General features: G+C 31.6%; 1 protein-coding gene across 1 annotated transcript in view; it reads left to right on the top strand.

The window, feature by feature from the left end:
- The window catches only part of LOC123275208, a 42,129-nt gene that overhangs the window by 7,165 nt on the left and 12,049 nt on the right, over window positions 1-22,915 (top strand). Inside the window, exon 2 of the mRNA XM_044743176.1 lies at window positions 22,419-22,512. Within this exon, the coding sequence (XP_044599111.1) occupies window positions 22,429-22,512 (84 nt within the window). The 5' untranslated portion in view covers window positions 22,419-22,428. The remainder of the gene's footprint in view (window positions 1-22,418; window positions 22,513-22,915) is intronic.

Below are 22,915 nucleotides of genomic sequence, written 5' to 3'. Positions count from 1 at the left end.
TTATTATTACTCCAACTGGAACTCGGTTATTGTCATCGTTATCGTTAAATTTGGTATTTTCCTGTGTCGGGTATTCGCGGTAGATTCGCTGTTAAGCCGGACGTCGTTCAACCTTGGAATCCCTTTGAGTTGTTGAGATTCCTCTGCTCGGAAAGTTGAGGCTCTGAAGCAGAGACTTCCCACGAACGAGACCCTCTTCCTTTCCTCGGAGCACTTGACGAACTAGACCCGAGTCTCGAGAAGAACAATTGGAATTGGTATAGGCTCTTTGTTCGTCTTAGAGTGGAGTAGTACCATCTTAGAAAGTTCATCTTGTCTTGGTATGGATCTTTCACCGGGTAACTTTAACAATACTTTGAGTACGCCGAAGAATAATAACTCCGAAACCCTTGCCGTATTTGTTTATTATTATTATTGTTTTTACTAACTGTTTTTCATGGATTCGACAAACTTTTCATGGGAAATATCTTCGAAAGAGAGGATGTGAACTATTCAAAATCTAAAGTACTATCTATTATTATAATTATTATACATTGTACTGACGGGTCTTGGCACTGGAAGAATTCACAGATGTACAATTAATAATCGTGGATCTTGCAATGCCATCACTCGCTGGTACGAACCGTCAGCCAAATAATCTTCACAAGTATTATAAATACTTAACGTTTAATCACGGGTAAGGTCTGCCTTATATAAAGTGCTCCAACATATTCAGATCGTCAATACTAATATTATTTATTCAATGATAAATATTTAACATTTAACAATAAAATATAAAATTTGTAAAATTTAGCAGTTATTAATCAATAAAAATAAAGTTAATTAAACACAGATAACATTAAAAATTCTTTTAAACAACTGCTTAAATAATAACAAAGTCACGCAATAATTCATCATTTTTCTAGCTCAAACCTCCAACAGCTGAGGCTAAATTTCGCTTTTAACAATACTACATCTGCTGGCTGGTGTGTGCTGCGGGTGTCCGTAGATTACCGAGTCATTCACCTGTCTGATAACGTTCGCCGAACTTTTATTATCATTTAAATCCACCACAGGGTAGAGAAGTCGAGCGAAGCGGCCTCAAACTAAAACTCAAACTCTGCATGACTCACTAAACTCGCCGTCCTTGTGTGTCGCTGGTATTATCTAACCAAACTAGAACTGTTTAATTGCACAATTGAATTTCAAACAAGCCGATAATAAAAAAAAGTATTTCTGTAATCTGCTCGGTTTTATATTATTATTTTTTTTTTTTTTTTTTTTTTTTTTTTTTTATAAAAATAGACATAAGACATTCATATATATATATAAATATAAAATAACTCTATATCTAGTCCATAGTATAGGCCACAAAAGGACGGACAATAAAACGTGAATGAGGGGATCGCCGGAAATAGTACACGCGCGACCTGGTATTCTCTAGTCGCTTACTCGAGCTCGGAAACTCTTTACTCAGGACGAGTGCCAAAGTAATACTCTCACACACGTCGACAGTCTTAGTTACAGTCACAGCTTTAGATTACGTATTCGTATTATATATGGATATGGACATGGATACGGATATAAGTAGCATATATGTAGTTATATGGTACTAAATTGGCCATTGACGTAAAACAGTGGGACTAAGGGACGGTAATGCCTTCATATATCACCATTGATATACATACAGTGTAAAGCCAAGTTATAAATATGCACTCGAAGCTCTACCTCTATATCTGCTCGCGAGTATGAGGGTGAGGGTGAGTTTACCTTTACCGGGAAATAAAACTAAGTCGGAAGAATAATAGTAATAATATGACATACGTGTCTTTCGGAATAAATTCACAATTTATCAATGATGACAAACATTTTTTTTATTAATCGCTACATATTTGTGGTATTTTTTTTTTTTTTTATATTATTAATCTTTACTTAAAATTATTTTTATTAGTATTTTCAGCCCATCTCTTTAATTAATTTTATAAATTTGTTAATTTATTATTTCATCATAAAAAAAAATTCTTAGCTCGACAATAAATTTTTTCACCCCAAAAAAATGTAAACTTTTTTTTTGTTTACTCACGATTAAATTAAAATATTTCCACGTTTTTAATTCACCTCGAGAAAAAAAGCACCCTAACACCAAACACTTTTTTTATTATCAAGTTTTAATATCTTAATTCGACGGATTTAAATTAAAAACGTGAAAGTATCCGAACTATTTTACCCATAAAAAATAAAATTCACTAAATTAACTAGAGATGGTTAAAAATAAACTGATACGAGTAGAATTTAAGCTATACCTAACTATGCGCATTGAGATCGATAATCGGAATAATTCTCTAGCATAATATTTCCTTAGTGTTAGTGAAAAACGTCCGTTCGGTCTAGTCTATTTCATTAGAATCAGATCTGAGCGTAAGCACTGGCACTGGTACTGGTACTGGTACTGATACTGATATTGGTTTATATACGTGGAACGTAGAAATATATTATAATATAGAAGGCTGCATGCTCGTGCTCGAGAATGGAATAAAGTGCCGGTCGATCGAATGGAGCTTATCTTATGGACGAATCAACGTCGTGGAAACAACGTTAATGTCGAGTAGAGCCGAATAACACCCTCCTGTGTTATTCTCTATTGGAGTATATGCCGCGAGCACGCGGTTCTACACTCGTACAAACACAAACTAATACTAACACTAATACCGATCTACGTAGAGACTAGTTTAGTCTTAGCTTAAGCACGTTTAGTTGTATTATATTAGTTATAGTACCAAGTGCAGCTAGGATTATATAGATGGCAAGGGTTTATATCAGTATTATATATATTATGCCTATGCACACACCATACTCTTGTGTGGCAGTATATAGTACAGTAGTATAGAGTAGAGTTAGCTGAGTTCGATATCCCAGCGCGATAACGACACCGGAAGCTCACCGCGGCCGCTCGAGCTATTTATCGAACGCGTTGCCATGCCAGCCCACGTGTACACACGACAACCGAGTGGAGCAACCATTGATCACCAACACGTAAATTCGCGTGTACACCTGTGCTTACCTGAACTTAAACTCAAACTCAAAAGACGAAAGACCGAAGACGGACTCCACTTAGCTTCTATTAGTTTTTTCTATTTGAGAACGAAGTGGAACAGGAATTCAACAGAAAACAGACTAATGGTAATTTTGTTAGATAGGGGAGTTCGGTCGAGGGAATTAAAATGCTTTAAGTTTGTTGATGGAATAAGGATGGATGAGGATGACGGAGTTCACCCTCGGGTCTGCTGGTACCACTTTTAGTTGTCCGAAGAGTTTTTTGGGTAAATTAGTTGCTGTGTTAGAAGTAGATGAGGACTACCTTTGTTGTTTGTTCTCAAATATATGTTCTATGATTACTTTAGATTTAATTAACGATGAATAAATAAATACTAATGTTTTTTGGAATTAAAATAAATTAAATTAATAATTTATAAAAATTTCATGATAATCAATAAATGTTTTTTTAAATGATAAAATTAGTTTAACTAGTCCACTAGGTTTAACTGGTCCACCTTTACAAGCATGTGATTGTTGTGCAAACATGCTTGTAAACCTACATCTGTAGTACGTTTCTGTTCGTCAGAAACTGTACTTTCAAAAAAACCAGACGGGTAGAAGTTCTATTTTCTATAGAACTAATTATTTCAAAAATAAGATATTTATTTGTTGCCGTAAGATGGACGGCGGAGTTCACGAAATGGTCCATTAGTTTAGCAACCTAGCAGTCACTACGTGACTGCCGTGACTTGTGAAATATAAATAACTAAAATTTTGCTTTATTAAATAATGAATTTTGTTAAATTGCACTATACTTTCTTAAATATTGACTTTTTTAAAAGTATAAATACATCCCGATGTTACACTCATCAAGAGCTTTCATTTGAGTACCCACATGCATTTTGATATATTTTTCATATATTAATATATATAATATATATAAATATATGAAAAATTCATGTGGGTACTCAAATGAAAGGTCTTGATAAGTGTAAAATTGGGATGAGCTTATATTTTTGATAATATCAATAATTCACAAGATACAAGGTCGTTTCTTAATTATGTTAAATTGCACGGTACTTTCTTAACTATTGACGTTTTTAAAGATATAAGCTTAGCCCGATGTTACACTCATCAAGAGCTTTCATTTGAGTACCCACATGTATTTTGATATATTATTCATATATACATAAATATAATATGTATAAATATATGAAAAATTGATGTGGGTACTCAAATGAAAGGTCTTGATGAGTGTAACACCGGGATAAGCTGATATCTTTAAAAATGTTAATAGTTCACGAGATACAATTTCATTCCTTAATTATGTATCTAGAGATGGAACATTTTCGAATGCAGCCTAAATACTTATTATAATAAATTGACTATCGGTGAGAATGAAATGAAACCTTTAAAAGGCACAAATTCAAATCAAAACCTTTGCAATGACACTAAATTTCTCTAAAAAAACCGATTTTATCATATGACTATCCAGGACACAAAATTTCTTTTATTCTCTTAACAATATAGATAAATAATGAAATCTATAATCTGAATATTTTATAAGATAAATACTACAGTACGATTACAATAAACATTTATACTGTCATAAAGAATTAGTTTCGTTAATAAATATAGTTAGTATTGATATAAAAAAAAAAAGAAAAAGAAAAAAATGTATAATTGGGAAAGTAAAATAATTCTGGGAATAAAACAATTACGAGGAGCATAGTAGTTGGATCTAAAATGTTTATTCTTTAATTTAGTAGCTTTATTTTTTCCACTCGAATGAGTGGTCACGCAAGCACGCCCGTAAGTTTACGGTTCGTGTGCCGCGAGACGGAAACGAGGATCGGGTGCACACACTGAACATAGTATTAGGCCGTAGCACACTGTGCATAGAGCTCACAGGTAAGCAAACTAACCCACCTGCCACCTGTCCCTGCTCTAGTTCCATCTGACTACGCCCACCTAATTCCCAGCTTGCCAAACTGACGTCCGCCTCATCACTGGAACCGGTACTAACTAAAACAACCAAACAAACCAAGCTAAGCCTCCTTTGCTCTTTACTTTAATCTCATCTCGAGCTTTGATCCAGCAACTTTACTCCGGGTTCATCACTGACCTTCAGAGCGGATATTAAATGATCGTCCAGTCAACGAATACCGACCACCGACAACTTCTACTCAAGAAAATTTATCTTTAAAATACTTTATTTTTTTACGACCATAATCTTGTTATTAAGTAAGATTTTTTTTTTAGCTAAGCGGTCTGACTAGATCTATGTCGTTCAAGTGTAGTGAATGAAAAATTTCTCATGTTTATTATCTAGTTATGACTTTCGTCTCTGCACTGATAGTAGAATTAATTAACTATTAACAAATTCATTTGATTGAAAGTAATTTATTGAATTATTAAGCATAAATAGATATTTTTTAACATTTATTAAATATTTTTATTATTACAATATATTTTTATTATAATATTCACTGATTGCAATGATTGTTTTACTATTAATTTTATTTTCTCCATATTTTATAATAAATTTATTGATGTATCTGATCTTATAAAATTATCTATTGAAATTATCGAGTTATAAAAAAAGTAAAAATTGAATTTTTATTGAAAGATTTAAACAAATATTTATAGACTGTTAATAAATTTATTAATTTAATTTTGAAAAAAATTTGGAGCTTCTAACTCAAGCCTATAATCGAACCTAAATCTCCTTGATTAGGCGTCAGGATTTATTTCCTACATTGATAAAAAAATTAATTTGACTCAAGAGCCAAAATTTTGAACCAAGAATATCATTTTGAAGAAAATAATTTTCTTAAGTCAAGAGAATAAATTCTTGAGACAAGAAAAATTTACTCTAATCAAGAATAATTTCTTGACTCAAGAATTTATTCTCTTGATTCAAGAAAATCATTTTTCAAAATGGTATTCTTTGTTTAAGATTTTGGCTCTTGAGTCAAATTAATTTTTTTATCAGTGTAGTTTTTAATTTACTGTAATTGAACAACATTAAACTAGATAGACTGCTTGTCTGAAAAAATCTAATTTAATTAATTAAAATAAAATCATGAAATAAGTTTAAAAAAATAACTGATAAAAAATGACGTATTATATTTTCATAATTTGCATTCTCCATTAATTCTATTAATTCTTGAGTCATCTTTACTTCTCTGCCGTCTAGCTGTCTCGTACTAGTGCTCATACTCGTAGTCGGGAATTCAACAGCTCTCGACTCATCGACTACTCACCTCTGGTATCTCTCCACTCATTTCATTCGAGCATACACACTCAAACTCATACTCATACTACTTTCGATTAAAGAGCTTCAGGTCTATCTTGACTAGACTCGTACTACATATAGTCATGTAGTCATATTAAACAGCACAATATACCAGTAAATATTTAAAGTTTCTTTTTATTCGATATACTATAACTATATAACTAGACACTCCATCAGGATCTTCATCTCGATTTTGCATTCTCCTCAGGATATAAGTAATAAGAAATAGTCCAAGTCGAGAAACTAAACTAAACTAAACTAACAGACTATTATATCTGCATGAGTCTGACAGCGTAAGTTGCTTTGAATACGAACTAACTAGTGAACTCTACTCGTGTCTCGCGCTGGTAAGAAGTCTAGTAGAAGAAGAACTTTGAGCGTGTATGATACAGAGTGGAAACAGAAACAGAAAACGGTAATTATATATCATCGTAGTTGTACTGAACATCACGACCGAGTGACCTAAGAACTCGACCCTTGTCTTTATCTCATCCACTTCACCCTTACCTTACTCTTTACTTAGTCAGCCTGCTCCAGCATCGTGAGAACTTTCCCCGCTTTCTCTGGTACTTACATGAGTAAGAGACTCCAGCCTACAGCTGTAACGAGCTCGAGAAGTGCTAAAATAAAAATACGCGAGCCGCGAGCTGTAAATACTCTTATTTTTAACTTTTACTCTGTTATTATGAAATTATTTATCTTATATGTTTACGCGCTAGAGTTGGAAATTATTGTCGGGTATAAATTTTTATTTTAAATTTAAATTATGGCTAGAGGGTGAGAGATACGATAAAATTGACAGGAAACTTATGTTGAGAAAATTGAATTTCCTACAAAAATTTTCTTATATAATTTTTTTATATTTTGCAAAGAAAAAAAAACTTCTTGCACCAAGAAAATTTTAAGGAATACAAAAGTTATTTTAGAGCAAGAAGAAATTTTCTTGGCTTAAGAAATTTTGACTTTATTCAAGAAATTTTTAATCTTCCTCAATATTTTCTTGAGCCCAGAAAATTTATTCTTTTTAGTGTGGTTAAAATTTAGACTTTAAACTTTTCCAAATAAAATGTGATTTTTTGGAAATATCTTTTATTTTACTTTAAATTTAAATTCTAACTAATAGATAAGAGATACGATAAAATTGAATAAAAAATTTTTTGTAAAAAATTGAATTCTCTATATAAAAAATCGAATATAATTTTTTCATATAATATTTTAACCAAAAATTTAGAATTAAAATTTTTGGGAATATTATTTGAAAAAAATTTTTATAAAATTAAATACATTAATAATAATAATGATTTCAATTTTTAAAACAAATCACGTACGTGAGATTAATGACAATTTTTGACATTTTATATCTTTAACATGTTTATATGCAGCAAAATAATAAATAAAACAGTCATTAATTATATTTAAATTACCAGCATATTTTTGTTAATGATAACAGAGTTATGTTGGCATAGGGGACTAAATTGCTGTGTCGAGTACTTCAATAATGATACAACTTGAGTGACATTTGCGCATGCATAATAAACTATCTCTATATCACATCAGCGTGTAGGTTGACACGTGTGTGTCGAGCCACCCATCGAGATGTACGTGTGCAATATGTAATAGTAAAAGCAACAATGTAGTGACAAAGCAAGTAGAGGGAAGTTGTAGCTTTCACACAGGGTGGGAATATCTATGGATACAAAAGTTTTTTCAAACTAACACGCCATAGACTTCCAAATGGACATCTACAATCGATATTCACCCTTCCTATTATATGATGAACCTCGCCTCTTTCTCTCTATATCCTTAACTGGTTTGGCCCAGGTTGTCCGCTAAGAAAGCACTCGCCACGGATACAACTGCCCAAAGAAAATAAATGTTACCCAGTCAATCAATCATTTCATGTTATAAGTATAGTTAAGTAGTATCAGCTTACGCTAAAGAGTAAAATGAAACGATAATCGAATGTCTTCAATTATTTTATTTTCTGAAAAAAATATTTATCGTTTGGAGATAAAGGATTAAGGAAAGGTTGAATATTTTTTTTTTGTTTGATGGATACTTTTGAAAAATCTATATTATTAAGAGAATAAGCAAAATTTTGTGGCTAGTGTATTAATATGATAAAATGGGGTTTTTTAAAAATAAAATTTAGTGTCATTGAAAAGTTCTTGACTTGAAATTACCTTGTATCTTGTGAACTATTGACATTTTTAAAGATATAAGCTCATCCCGACATTACACTCATCAAGACTTTTCATTTGGGTACCCACATCGATTTTTCATATATTTTTGTATATTGTATATATGAATATATGAAAATGCATGTGGATACTCAAATGAAAGATCTTGATGAGTGTAACATCGAGACGAGCTTATATCTTTAAAAAAGTCAATAGTTAAAAAAGTACAGTGCAATTTAACAAAAGTCATTATTTAAGAAAGCAAATTTCATTTATTTATAGTTCACAAGCCACGGCAGTCACATAGTGATTGCAAGGTTGCTGGTTAAAATTATTTTGAAAAAATTTTAATAAATTTAATATGTCAATCATATTTTTTATGAACATATGTGAACATGCATGAAGAAAAATGAAATATAAATCGCAAAAGTAACAAAGTATATAAGACATAAAAATTGACATTTCAGTCAATTAGAATTCAAATTTAATGGTATACACTGATAAAAGGATTTATTTGTATTAAAAAATATTTGTTAATAGTTAACAAATCATTTATTAGAGACCATTTTTAGTATCAAACAAATATTTCTTAGTATTTAAAATGATTTGTTTGTATTTAATAAATCAGATATTCATTTATTAAATATTAATAAATCTTTTAAAATACTAAGAAATATTTGTTAAGGACTAAAAAGTGGTCTCTAATAAATGATTTGTTAAATATTAACAAATATTTTTAACTATAAACAAATCCTTCTATCAGTGTATGATCTGATCCCATATGTTTACACATGACTAAAAATGGACGTATGACTGATTTTCCTGAGTATATTTCTGACGTTTGTCCTGGAGTTACTACTCACTATCAAGAGATGAAAGACCGAGAGAATAGAAATACGTAACATAAAAGAAAAAAAGTGAAATGACGTCGAAAATTATTGCCTGGATGTGTCCACAAAGCCGTCTAGTCGTTGAGGGTACACACACGGTTGCTGGTTGCAGGTTGCACACTTCCTGTTTGGCCAAGATCACACCGGCCTAATTGGATGTCGGGGTTTGTCGCTTATTCACTTGGCAGCCTCGTTCGTCCGTGAAACCTTCTCTCTATACATATGTATATTTTATCCCACTATATATACCCTTACACATTAATTTGTAAGGTCGCAAGCCACTAAATTTACCCGGTGATCTATTAAGAGTAAAAAAAATTATCTAATTTAACACCGCAGTTGATATTACGTGGATATATCTATATAATAAAAAGTAAATGAGGTAAAACGTCTACGTAAAAAAATAATCCTGTCTCGTCAGTCTCTTGCAAAAATAAAAAATAATAAAAATAAAAATGTGGGTAATATAGATAGAATTAATACAAGTAAAGATAGTTTTATATGAGCGAATCGCGTGACTAATCACGGATCAATAGTTTGCCTGAAGGTTGCCTCGATGTACATTCGTATTACCAACTTGCACGCATCATTCTCTGTGTATCTTTGGGGGCGTGTTACGTGCCGCGTTTGTGTATTCACGCGTGTTTGTCTTGATCAGGAAAATTTATAAAAAATAATAACATTTATGCATATGAATATGATTGGAAACGTAGATGCATGTGTTTACCTTCGTTATCATTACTATTATTATTATTATTATTTGACGTGTATGTCCGATGTCCACTATCGAGGAATCACTTATTCGCGATGGTTACAATAAAAGCCTCAGGATTGCTATTTATAATGGAAATAAATAATATATCTCATCTTTTATCATTATCATTATCGATATCATTTTATTACACGATCGGAATCCAAAGTCCGATAAAGCTTTAAGCGTATTAATGTAAATTCGATCGAGTGCACACGATTTGGTATTTATTTAATATGTTCCACTCACAAAGGAGCTAAATAAAATAAAATAAATAAAATCGGGGTAGCGAATAATAAACGGGCGGAAAAATAACAAGCTTATCGTTGGTTTCATGTGAATATTAAAACCCAAGAAAAATAAACATAAATATCGACCCGCTGATTCCGAAAGCGTAAAATGTCACAGAAGGTCTTTTCTATATTTTTATCTATGTATTTACATCGTTTCTTTTTATTTTATTTTGTAATAACATCAATATTTTTTATTTATCATTAGATTTTTATTTCAATGTTTAATTTTTTTTTTAACGAGTAAAATTTTCAATAAAAAAAAAAAATTATTTTTTAAAACATTAATTCAATAATTAATGTATTTTATTCCAACATAAAAATTTATTTTACTTGAGTTATTTTTAGTGAATATATTGGAATGCCTTCCGCGCAATTACATCCAAATTACACCCCCATTTCACCCGTTTCTATTATTATTATTATCCGCGTTACATAATACATAACATAACATTATATATTCCTGAAAGTAAGCTCGCCCTAGCCTGTCGACTTCTCACATGTATATATATGTACGTACGTACGTAAATGTAGTAGTAAAAGCCGCCCTTAACTCAACTCACCCGTCTTGCGGTTCTATTCCCTCGGTTTTATCACCTGGCATCGGCACCTAGGCCCGACCGGCGCGCCTCACGCTCGTACTCGCCTTTCGCCTTATCGGTAATGGTCTTATTTTTGGAATCTCCGCCCATACTTCGCGTGACCAAACTATACGAGCTTAACTTAACTTGTACGAATACACTCTCCTCCAATTCACTCTTTATAAAATTTATTCACTCGCTTTTACTTCTCCTCGCTCCTTAATTATCTCCAAACAAGTTTAATTACTTCGGAGTCTAAACTCTAATTTTAAATCTCTCTAAAAAACTGAACTACGTTTTTTCGCTAGAGTTAAGCACCTTGTAAAAGTGCAGTAATTCGTAAAATGTACATATATTTACATACTAATGTATATTATGCGGCCACGTATAATGTTTCAGCATCTACATGTATACATATAAATATATACATATATATAGTTTCGGAATATAAGAGTGTTGTTAAATCGTAAGAGGGTTGAAAGTTGTCTGGTGGTTTGTACTTGGCGTGACTTGCCGAGCGAATCGATAAGCCAAAAGCTCCCCTCGTGGATTCTACTGCCTTGACTCCTATCCTTCTGGTATCGCGGTAAGCTCGGCCTCTACCTCTACCTTTACATTTACATCTATATCATACATTATACACCATACATATACCTCTACTTGGTGGTGAGTCGAGAGTACGGTCACGAAATATTAGGTATTTACTTCCATCCAAATGGGCCCGCATTTTTTGACGAGCTGTCCGTAAAAGCTCTTCCGGGCTTGCCGAGTGCGTGAGTACCCCTAACTATACCTACATATCTATATATTGAGTTAAGTACTGCAAGCTGAAGCTAAGGGTCTACACTGTTATATGGATAAAAGTACTTTTATTCGCTTCCCTCAACTCATGACGTTGCGAGACATCAGAAAGCGATCGAAAAGTCGAGGCCCTTTCATGGAACTCACGCTATATTATTATACTCATATATGTACACACAAATGTGTATTGTAAAATTATTTCACCCCCTGGTTTTAAAAAACTCCCCTAGCTTACGGAGTATAATTTCTCAAACTCGAGTATTATCGTGTTAAATCTATACGAGTTATGATCTTATGACTTTGTCCTTTGCGGATTTTAATACATGCTAGTCGACGGTTTTATTGCTCGTTTATTTTTTTAAGAGAAAACCTTTTTTTATGGACGTGGGTGTAATAAAAGATAATTTTAAAATATGAAAATAAAATTTTTTTTTGTCGTAAATAAATCAATAGTTTATTTTTTAAACAAAATTTTTAAGTACAAAAGTTTTTTCATCATTTATAAAACTTTTAAATTTAAATTATTTGAAAGTTTATAAATTTATAATACTAGAGAATTTTTACATTTTTCACACCAATTTAATGATGTGTTTACATTGCATTAATTAATTATGCTATTCAAGAACGCAATGTTCTCTTTTTCTTTCTTCATCAGCCACATAAAAGTACAACCCTTGAAAAAAAAAAAAAAAAAATAAGGTAAAATTTAAAAGCGGTATACATATAATAAATAAATAAATAAACTAAATAACAAGTTTGAAGAAAAATGGTTGCAAAAAAAGAATACCAGGAAAAATATCGATTAGAGATAAAAATTTATTGTTAAAAAAGAGGGACACGTACACGTCAGTAGTCAGAGAAGTGAAGTCAGCAGTCAGCAGGCATCAACGAACAGCCATCAGTTATTACTGTTAACAATGTAAATGCAAAGATATTATAATAAGAATAATTGTATCGACAAATGAAGGTTCGTGTTTCAAGGCTCTTTATTTTTCTATTAAAGTATGCAAGACTTTCTGTTATTTGCTCGGTTAAAAAACAGAGCTACATCTACGCTGGTGTTGTGTGTTGTTCCTAGAAACAGCGTTATCACATATTTGCCATCACCGATAGCACTTGTGTGTTCGCAGAAAAGGAGTTTACTTTTTGCTTTTATGTTTTACGTTAGCAGCACTGTTATATCTGCTACTGCACGAACAATAATTGCGGCTACGTGGCTTTTTATTTTACACTACCCACCACGTGTTACAACCTGGCGCGGGCATTATATTATATATATTATTTTAATATACTACCTGTTTTGTTATGTTTGTCACTATTGCTGTCTCCAACTGATGATAGCGCTGAAACCTAATGCAAACACTACGTCAATCATTAATCATTAAGTATTAACGGCCTACAACGAAAATAGTTTATTTATAGACTCCTAGCTAGCCTGTGTCTATACCGCTTGGACTTTAAATTATCACGGTATTGAACCTATTTTTTATTTCAACCCATGTACTTAAAAAATCCATTAGCCGTACTTAAACATTAAAAAAAAAAAAAAAAAAAAAAAAAAAAAAAACATTACTGCTGACAAAGCTCTAACCTTTCTACCCATCGCCCATCACCCTTGTCGTCTATAACTACTTCCTGGTACACAGGGAGAATTTTATTATTTATTGCATTACTAATGTACGACAAGAATTACAATCAGGAAAAGTAATTAATTTCTTAAGTAATTTTTTAAAATTGAATTTATTAAACAGTATTGCAAGCTACAGCAGCTGAAAATGACTAAACAGTTTGTATTATTTTTAAAGTAGATTTATAAAAAAAATCCATGGTATGGATTAAGGGTGAAATCGATTTTTTAAATATTTTATTTTTTATTAAATATTATTAAAAATTATTATTTTATTTTTTTTTTTTCATCTTGTAAAATAGAAAAAAAAAATGCTTTTATACTCTTAATAGTTGAAATAAAATAACGTTAAAATTAAAAATAATTTTCTCTAAGTATCAAAATATAATCACAAGTCAAACAGTCTTTATCGAAAGGTTATGCGCCCCATCAATATTGGATTGAACTCTCTTTTCGGAAGATCCGGATTCGAATCTCGGCCGGGTTAAGTCATCTATAAAAGACTGATGATTGTAATCTCGTTTTTTATAAAACAAATCATATCGATACTAATAGATTTATTCAAAAACAAAAATAAAAAATAAAAATTTGATTTTGTACGATTACAACAATCCTTCGTCAAAATTTCTGTCACTCTCCGGACAGATATTAACAAACATATTGACAGAAGTCTATTATTTTTATTCATACACTTACTTTTTTCGCTCGATACAATAATTCAACCTGTCACTTTAAGCTTGAGGTTTTGCGGTACAGGCCACCGCGTGCAGCCGTAACAGCCGCGAGGTATGACGCCCACCTGCTTCGCGCTCTCCACCGAGAAAAATAATCAAAAGAACAATAACAACAACAATAACAAAAAATAAAAGGATACAAAGCAACACCAGCTCAACTCTGTAGAGAAAATCCGATAAAAATATCGAGCTCGATTGTATCAGAGCAACAAAGACCTTGATTCCGGTTGGATTTTTATGAGCTTCCGCCAACTTTTTATTTCTTTTCTACTCTGTCATTATAATCAAAAATATTTTCATTCGCGGTTTAACCCGCGACTGCATTGCGGAAGAGATTTAACCGTCTAAATAATCGCTCTTCTCCAGAGTTGTCAACATACATCCTGGTATACTTTATCATTATCATTATCGTGCCCTGCAAGAAGAAGGAAGAAGAAGAAGAAGAAGAAAACGGATGAGAATATGCGTCTTAGGAATTCTATTTCATTCCGCAGTAGGATTATTTGGAAAATATAGTTTAAGTTTGCTTGTAAGGGTGCCGTCAACACCACTAGTATAGGTATAGGCCGGTTGCCGGTTTCCGGTCCGTAGGATTAGCTACCACCGGTCCCCGCAGTGCTGGCGCAGCGCCCTGACCTCAAAACACTGCTGCGATCGATAGAAAACTTCCTTCCTACCAAACTACTACCAATGATTTTATATACGAGTGTCTGTGTCAGTATTCGATGTACTTATACACTTATACATTGATGGATTTATGCATGCATGTATGTATACCCTTCGTGATGTAGAGCTACACACCCGATGTCTGCCGCCTACCGTACAGGCCCATCCGACGGCGACGTTGACGCTGACAATCTGCCTTCCATGCATCTATATCTATATCTATATCTATATGACTGTCTATGTCTATGCCTATGTATGTACATACATGTGTATGGATATGGATGAACTGGTGTGAGTGTGTGGATAAACGCCCACGCAAACGGTTGAACACGCGAGATTTCGAGCGATCACCGGTAGACTCTGATCGATTCTCGAGCCGCGAGTTGCGCAGCTGAAATGAGCCACCCACGACTCTTTTAACCCTCGTGTAAACTGATCTCATGCCAGCCTTTCTTTTTATAATAAAATATTTTAAATTATATTATTATCGAAAGGAGCGGGAAAATATTGAGATTTTGTGTATAATCTTATGATATATTATGTTATGTTAGGTCATCAATTTTTTTTTCTCAATATAAATTACATCTGAGAGTTATTTTAGTCTTGTTAGCGCGAGAGATAAGACACTAAATGATATTATTTTATATTTTTATAAAATTAAAAGTAATAAGCTCATACTAAACATTTAATTCAAAGATTATCTTATTTAATTTCTAATAAATTTATTTATAATTCACTATTGTAATTAACAATATTTAATTTTTAATGCAATATGAAATAACATAATGTATGAATTATGAATTAATAATAATTATACCGTATAGTATAAAAATTTCTCGATTATCATTTCCAATTTTCAATGTAAGATAATGACATAACTAAATTAATTATGAATGATGCAATACAAGCTAATATTTGTTACATCACAATACATTATTTTATTTGTTTTAGTTAATTAAATCAATTATAAATGACAGTACACATTTACTATACATTATGATTATTCATCAATATATATACGGTTCATTAAATATATATATATATATATATATATATATATATATATATATATATATATCGAATTTTAATCGGCGATGGAAAATGGACGGATTAAGAATATGGTTTGCGGTACCAGATTGTACCAAGGATTGATTTTAATATTATAATTAAAACCTCGGATTTATTAAATTTGTAAATTAATAATAACTTCCATTCAGTTTATAACTGAAACTTTTTTCAACAAAACTTTATTTAATCGCCAGGAAATTAGATGATTAAACTAATTAAATGAATTAAAGGTTTCAGCCACATCGATTAAATAAATAGCATCGTCGTCTATGTCTCCGTATCGATATAAGTAGGTTGTGAGATCAACTCTTAAACCATATAACTTGACCCAGACGTTGATCAAGTGGAGCGAATTGTTTCGCTTACCGACTAATGCGGAACCATGTCAAGATTGACACTAATTTGTCACTTTATTGTTAAGTTTTTGCTCAAAGTCAATTTTTTATTATCTTTAAGGGGTTATACGCAGTTGCAAAGCTAAAAAAATAACATTTTTTTATGAATTTTTTCTAGACACAGTTTTTAATTATCAATTACAAGTGATGGTTATTTAAATAGAGCCTACTTTCAAGAATACAATAGCGCGTCAATCATGTAAAAATATAAATGTGCACCGCTCCTGTAGAAGATGTTCTGAACGACCTCTAAAAAAAAGGCGCTTGGCGGTGATCTCCATTTCGGTGGTTTGGATTATTTGAAATCAAAAAATATGGTGAATTCTTTTACAGGATAGATTAATGCAGGTATTGGACGAAGGAATAAGATTCAAAGAAAATATTACTATTTTTTTTTTAACAATTTGGAAAATTGTTTTTCAACAAAAACGAAAAATTTTTTACAAATAGACGCCATTTTGTCAAAAATCAAAATGTTGTTTTTTTAGCTTTGCAACTGCGTATAACCCCTTAAAGAATAAAAAAATAAAATATTGTCCATTATAATTTTTCTTATTACGAACGATAAAGAATAATATATTAAATTTATAGAACCGATTAAATCGTGATATAAATTGTTTCAACGTTAAGATTTTAATACTAATTAATGCCGTATACCGTCAGTCCGAGTGATTACTTGGCTTTATATTTTCCCGTATCGTGCAGTTAATTGTACTGAAGTCTATAGTTTGAACAAATGTATAGGTATATTAATGAACGAACGCTAGGTGTATGTTATATGTTTATATATGGGCATGAAGGTGAATAATAAAGTAAATGCAAGCAAGCGAATTCATGGAACGCGACAAGTCAAAGGGGTTGATCGTCGTGTGCATATATGTTAAGATCTTAGAACTAATACTCAACTCAAAGTACTAAAGTGGTTGATTTGCAAAGCTCGTTACACTCCCGATCTCCATCCCCATTCTCGTCCTCGTCCTCATCCTCAGGCTCGTATGGTATTGAAAATAGGTGTGATGTGTAAAGGAATAGAAAACCGTGTGCAGGGGTGATATGAGAACCAAATATGTACGGAGTTAGATCTAGAAGTGTAAGAGAGTGGCTGTGCTGATATGAGTAGACGTTGCTATATCGTGCTGCGACACACGCAGGCGCCTGCTCCTGTAATATGAAATATAATGACACTAGATTTTTTTTGCTGATATATTATTATAGTTGTATTATTATTGTCAAGACTCTAGAGTTAGAACTAGAGCTATAAATAACATTTCTAAATAAACTTATTACTTTAATTATTTTTTACCTCCTTCTTTCGCTTGTTAATTAAATAATTTAATAATTGGATAATTCTTTAATTCAACAGTTAATTATTTTAAACACCGAAGAATCGAGGCTCGAGGATTATGAAATTATTTTTAAATTATCTAACACTCAACTTTATCCCAGGCTTATTAAATTCATTTTAATTCAATAAAAAAATTTAAGTACGAAGAGTTTTATCGGCATCTCTGATAAAAATCTTTGAATCGATTCTTATTACTCTAAAAAAAAATTATACTCTGAAAATATAATTGCTATCGTGTGTAAAAAATTATTTTTTCATTTATTAATTTGATAAATCGGTTGATTAGATAAGAGCGAGTTTAATCTAAAAGAAATTAATTAATTTCTGTATAATAAAGCTACAATTAATATTATCTATTTTTTTTTTTTATTTAAAAGTAAAATTTCTATTTGCTTAGGAATGAATTGTTTAAAAAAATTGGAGTAAAAATCAAATTTACAGAGCTTAAAAAACTTGAAATTAAGTCGTGATAATTTAAAAATATTCGCCTACTTAAAACACGGAACAAAATCAAGAAACATTATTCCGATTAATAAACGCCTAACTATCGAGAAGTAGGCATGAAAAATAATCAACGATTAAAATTTATTAAAATAATAATTACATAGAAACCGGTACTGAAATTTCAGCATAATAAACCAATTACTCAATGTAATACACATAACTTGTATTAGTATTATATTATGTAGACTGTACATAATAGTAATAGTAATTTTAATAGTGACTCGTAAACTTTTCCTGAGTAGAAGCTGCTCAGAATTAACCGGGCACAATCAGAGTCCTTGAAGTGGGTCTCTTTATCGGTAGTTATCCTCGACAACCAAAATGAAATAACCATTAAGAAGTTATCGATACAATATGTCCAATAATATTATACGATATACGCCTTATTGCTTAGTTAGTTACTGTAGAACTGTTGCGAACAAAGCTATTCATAAATTTACACAAATGTACAACAAACCGACAAGCATTTAATAGTAAAATAAAAACTAGCAAAACATTAATAATGATAATGATAATTGTAATAGATCATTTTGCGCCGACTTGTGCAGATATATCAGGAAAGCGTTTATAATTTAAAAGTAAATGTTAAAAAAAAAATGTGAAAGTGAGGGTTTCTACAATTGCAAGTTTACAATAATGAAGATGACTTGTAAGTCCGTAATCATCTTATCATTATTTATTATTATTATTTTATATAAATTTACAATGATAAATGCTAAGATTAGAAACTGCTGATGAGTCTAAAGAACCTCTCTACTCTCCTTAGGTGGATAGGATAGATATTATATCCGCGGCGGTCGTTCGCGATCGTCGGAGCTTCACTAGGTGGAATCACGGATTAACCGCGCTATCCAATTGCGATCGTAGCTCGCTCGGGTTTGCATTAACGTTAATTTTAACATTAGTGGTTCAGAGGCATGCCGAGGTGCTCAGTACGTAGAACAGAAGATCCACGAGGAGAGTGAGCCTCACACGCGAGATCACGAGCAGACGTAACGCGTAGGTAGCTCTTACTCTCGAGTATAAGTAATAGACCAAGAGTATATAATACTGTAAGAGTTTAATGTGGTAACGTATGTTATATTGTATGGTGGATGGTGGATCTTGGTAGCGCGTTAATGATCTGTATCTCGGTCCCGTTACCAAGCTATACTCGCCCCCGAAGATTTTAATTCGTTAGCTTTCTTCCTCTTCTCCTTCTTATTATCTTACGCTATTTTTAATCTGGCTGTTTATATTTATTTTTAAATAATCAAGTATTTTGTTATTAATATTAATAAGAGACTAGTGGAGTTTGATGAGATAGTCAGGATGATGGGAATGAGATTGGCGAAAAAATTTGCTGGCATGATTTATTACTAGTTTAATATTTTGACATTTTTCACAGCAAAAATTAGAATATTGAGGTATTAGGATTTTTATTTATTCAGTAGCAAGCTTTAAAATAAAATACCGATTAATTACAAGATTTAAACGGTTGATTTTAAATTTTATGCGTGACACTAATAATTTACAATACACTGGAGACTATTAATTTTTTTACTGAGTATCTTTTTTTATAAAAACATATTCTTTAATTATAGACTTTATATAATTAAAATCTGATGATTTTTATCACAAAAATTTGAGAATGTTTTTAATGTTTCTCTTTGAGAACAAATTTTATTTAATTTAAGAAAATTAAAATAGTATTGGCTCAAATAAAAATTTTTATTGAAGCTAGAAAATTTAATTTTTTTCCACCAGAGTTATTATTTATATCCATACTAATATTATAAAGAGGAAAGATTTGATTGTTTATTTGTTTGTTTGTTTGCATCGAATAGGCTCCGAAACTACTGAACTGATTTGAAAAATTCTTTCACTGTTGGGAAACTACACTATCCCCGGGTGACATAGGCTATATTACATCATAATTAATGTTGAAATTTTTTTTAATTACCCGTGCGAAGCCGGGGCGGACTGCTGGTAGATATATAGATTGAGAAAAAAATTAATCTGATTCAAGAAATAAATCCTTAAATCAAGTTAATTATTTTTTCTGTCTCAATTCTTACTTTTTTCTGTGTACGAATAAAATCGGATATTCCCACAAATTTACAAAATCAATATCCATGAAAAAAAATGACATAATCGATTGATGAATAAGAGGTTGTGAAAAAACATAATGAGTATCGTGAGCGCGAATTTTCTTGCAGTTTAGGGTAAACCATAAATCATTGGCAATGAAGAAAGAGTGAAGCCAGTGCAGACAGTTGTTTAAATAAAGGTAAACAGTGAATAGTTGGCGAGTGGCCCCGGGTACCGAGTAGGCACTGGCACAACACCGCAGTATCGACTTCCGAATGCAAATTATTGTCGGCCGAATGACTAACGTGGGAAGGGAAACGGGCAATTACTCTTGTAGATTAATGTCTTGCTCGTGATTCGAGAATACGGATCGAGATGTTGAGAGTTTATTTCTTCTTCTTTATGCTCATATACATATATATAAATATATTTTAAATTGAAGACGGAAATAAATTCATACAAGCTCATCTAGCTTGTTGGTGGCTTCCAGGATCTCGTTTGTCAAGTCTCCGAGGAGCATATAAAGTATAAGGTCTTATAGGTATATGTATAAGGATGAGGATGAGGACGAGAAGAAGAAGACGACATTGACACCGCGGGGTTGTTTATCAAAGTCTGATGAGGACAAAAACTCCCTGCGTCTTACCTGTATACTATTCCTAGTTATTCTACTCTGGTCTTATGGTGCACTGAGATGTCGTAATTCCAACGATTCATTAGAAATAATTAGTTGATCATTTTCACTTACTTCGTTTATTCGCTTTCTTGATGGATTTTATAATTAACTTGATTCAAGAATAAATTCTTGAGTTAAGAAAATTATTTTAAAGAATTCTATTTTCTCTAATCAAGATAAAAAAATTCCCGGGTCAGAAAATTTAATCTGTTTTAGGCTAAATAAAAATTTTTAATATTTTTCATTCAATTTAATTTTATTATATGTACTTCAGTAAATTAAAATTTATTTAAATCAAGAAAAATTTTTTAGTTAAAAATTTTTTCTACTTAAATCATAAGATGAAGCTCTTTAAAATGATTATCTTGGCTGAAAAATTTTTTTTAAGAATCAAGATAATTTTTTTTCAGTGTAGCAATAACATCGCTTTGAAAATAAAATTAAAAAATTTAGTTTGAAATGTTTTTTTATGAATTCAATTTTAAAATTGGGGAAAAATGATTTTTTCGAAATTAATTTCTTAAAAAAAAATATTTCAATTGATTTTTTATAAAAAAATTTAATTTTTTGCTTATTAAAGAAATATTTTTTTAATTGTAACACAAAATATCTTTTAGAAAATATTCAAATTAGCACTTTCGATAGTGATTTTTACTTTTTAGCGCCACATAATAATAAAAGACGTTAGATAATATCCATAATTAATTAATTAAATAAAATTAATTGACCTTACTAGACAATAGAGGAGATCTTAGATCTCAGGTTAAGAAGCGAGCGTCTCAGTAGTTAAATAGCTTTGGTGGGAAACCCAACAAGGTTACAACAGTAGGATCCGCAGCACTACACAGAGAATAGAGGACCCAGCCAGCGAAAGGAGATGCCCTAGGACAACAATGAGTACACACGATCTTCAGACAATGCATGTGCATAACCTCGACTTGGTTAAATACTCTTGCAGACATTAAGTTAAATATTGTCGGTGCACGGTATTCCGCGGCTCACCGTTATACGTTACGACGAGGCACATCCGACGAGAAACAGATTTTGTTTTGTTTAAATAGAGTACTTTTGTACGTTGCATGTCACTGTTTAGTTATTTATTATAACTATAGCAATCTTCAGTCACTATGCGGTTGCCGAGAATTACGAATTATGGATAAAAGAACTGGTTGAATGATTTTTTTATATTTTTAATCACAATACACATAGTTTCGGTGCTTTTTAAATAAACTGTAACATCAATTATTCTATTTTAGGATTAATTACTAAGAATTTTATAAAAAAATGCAATGAAATTTATAAAACCATTCAAAACTCCTCTAAAAAAAATTACCATAAAAAATTGACTAACCAAAAAATATATAAGATTGTGAAAAGACACAAATTCAGTCGAAGACATTTATGATGATACTAAATTTAGCTAAAAAAAAATCATTGCATAAATTTATCTTATTTCCTTGATTACATAAATTATTAACATTTCAAATGTTATATTAATGATTAATGATTTAAAATAAATGTTTTCAGATACCACAAGATGGGTCTGGTAGAACGGGAGAACCAGATGCAAGAGCTGCAGAGACCAGGGAGGTCGAGAGATCTCTTTGGCGTCCAGCTTGAGGTGAGCGGCCGTTTCTTCAGTTTCTTATCGATGTGTTTATTGTACATTTGCCGTTTTGCCGTCCATATATTTATATATTTATACAGTTTGTGGTACTCCCATAACCTAGGATATTGAGCCCCAGGGTTCGGCCAGAAAAACGCCCACGTGTCTCTCCTCAATCTCTGCTCCGATCTCCATCCACGAGCAACGTTACTATTCAGACAGCCCGTTCATCGTCATTTCACCACACATTTTTAACTTTTAACACAATGCACATTCTCATTTAATACCTACGTTTCGAATAAAAGTTTAATTTTTTTAGTTCGTGGGAGTTATTGAACCTGACAGCCGTCTCGCCTGGGTAGCATCAATCAATGCTCTTCAATATTATTGATAATAACCGATAACGAAGTTCATCAAA

The sequence above is a fragment of the Cotesia glomerata genome, linkage group LG1, assembly GCF_020080835.1.
Source record: "Cotesia glomerata isolate CgM1 linkage group LG1, MPM_Cglom_v2.3, whole genome shotgun sequence".
Classification (NCBI taxonomy): Eukaryota; Metazoa; Arthropoda; class Insecta; order Hymenoptera; family Braconidae; genus Cotesia; species Cotesia glomerata.
The sequence above is the reverse complement of the archived record's forward strand: the minus strand, read 5'-3'. Positions and strand labels throughout refer to the sequence as shown.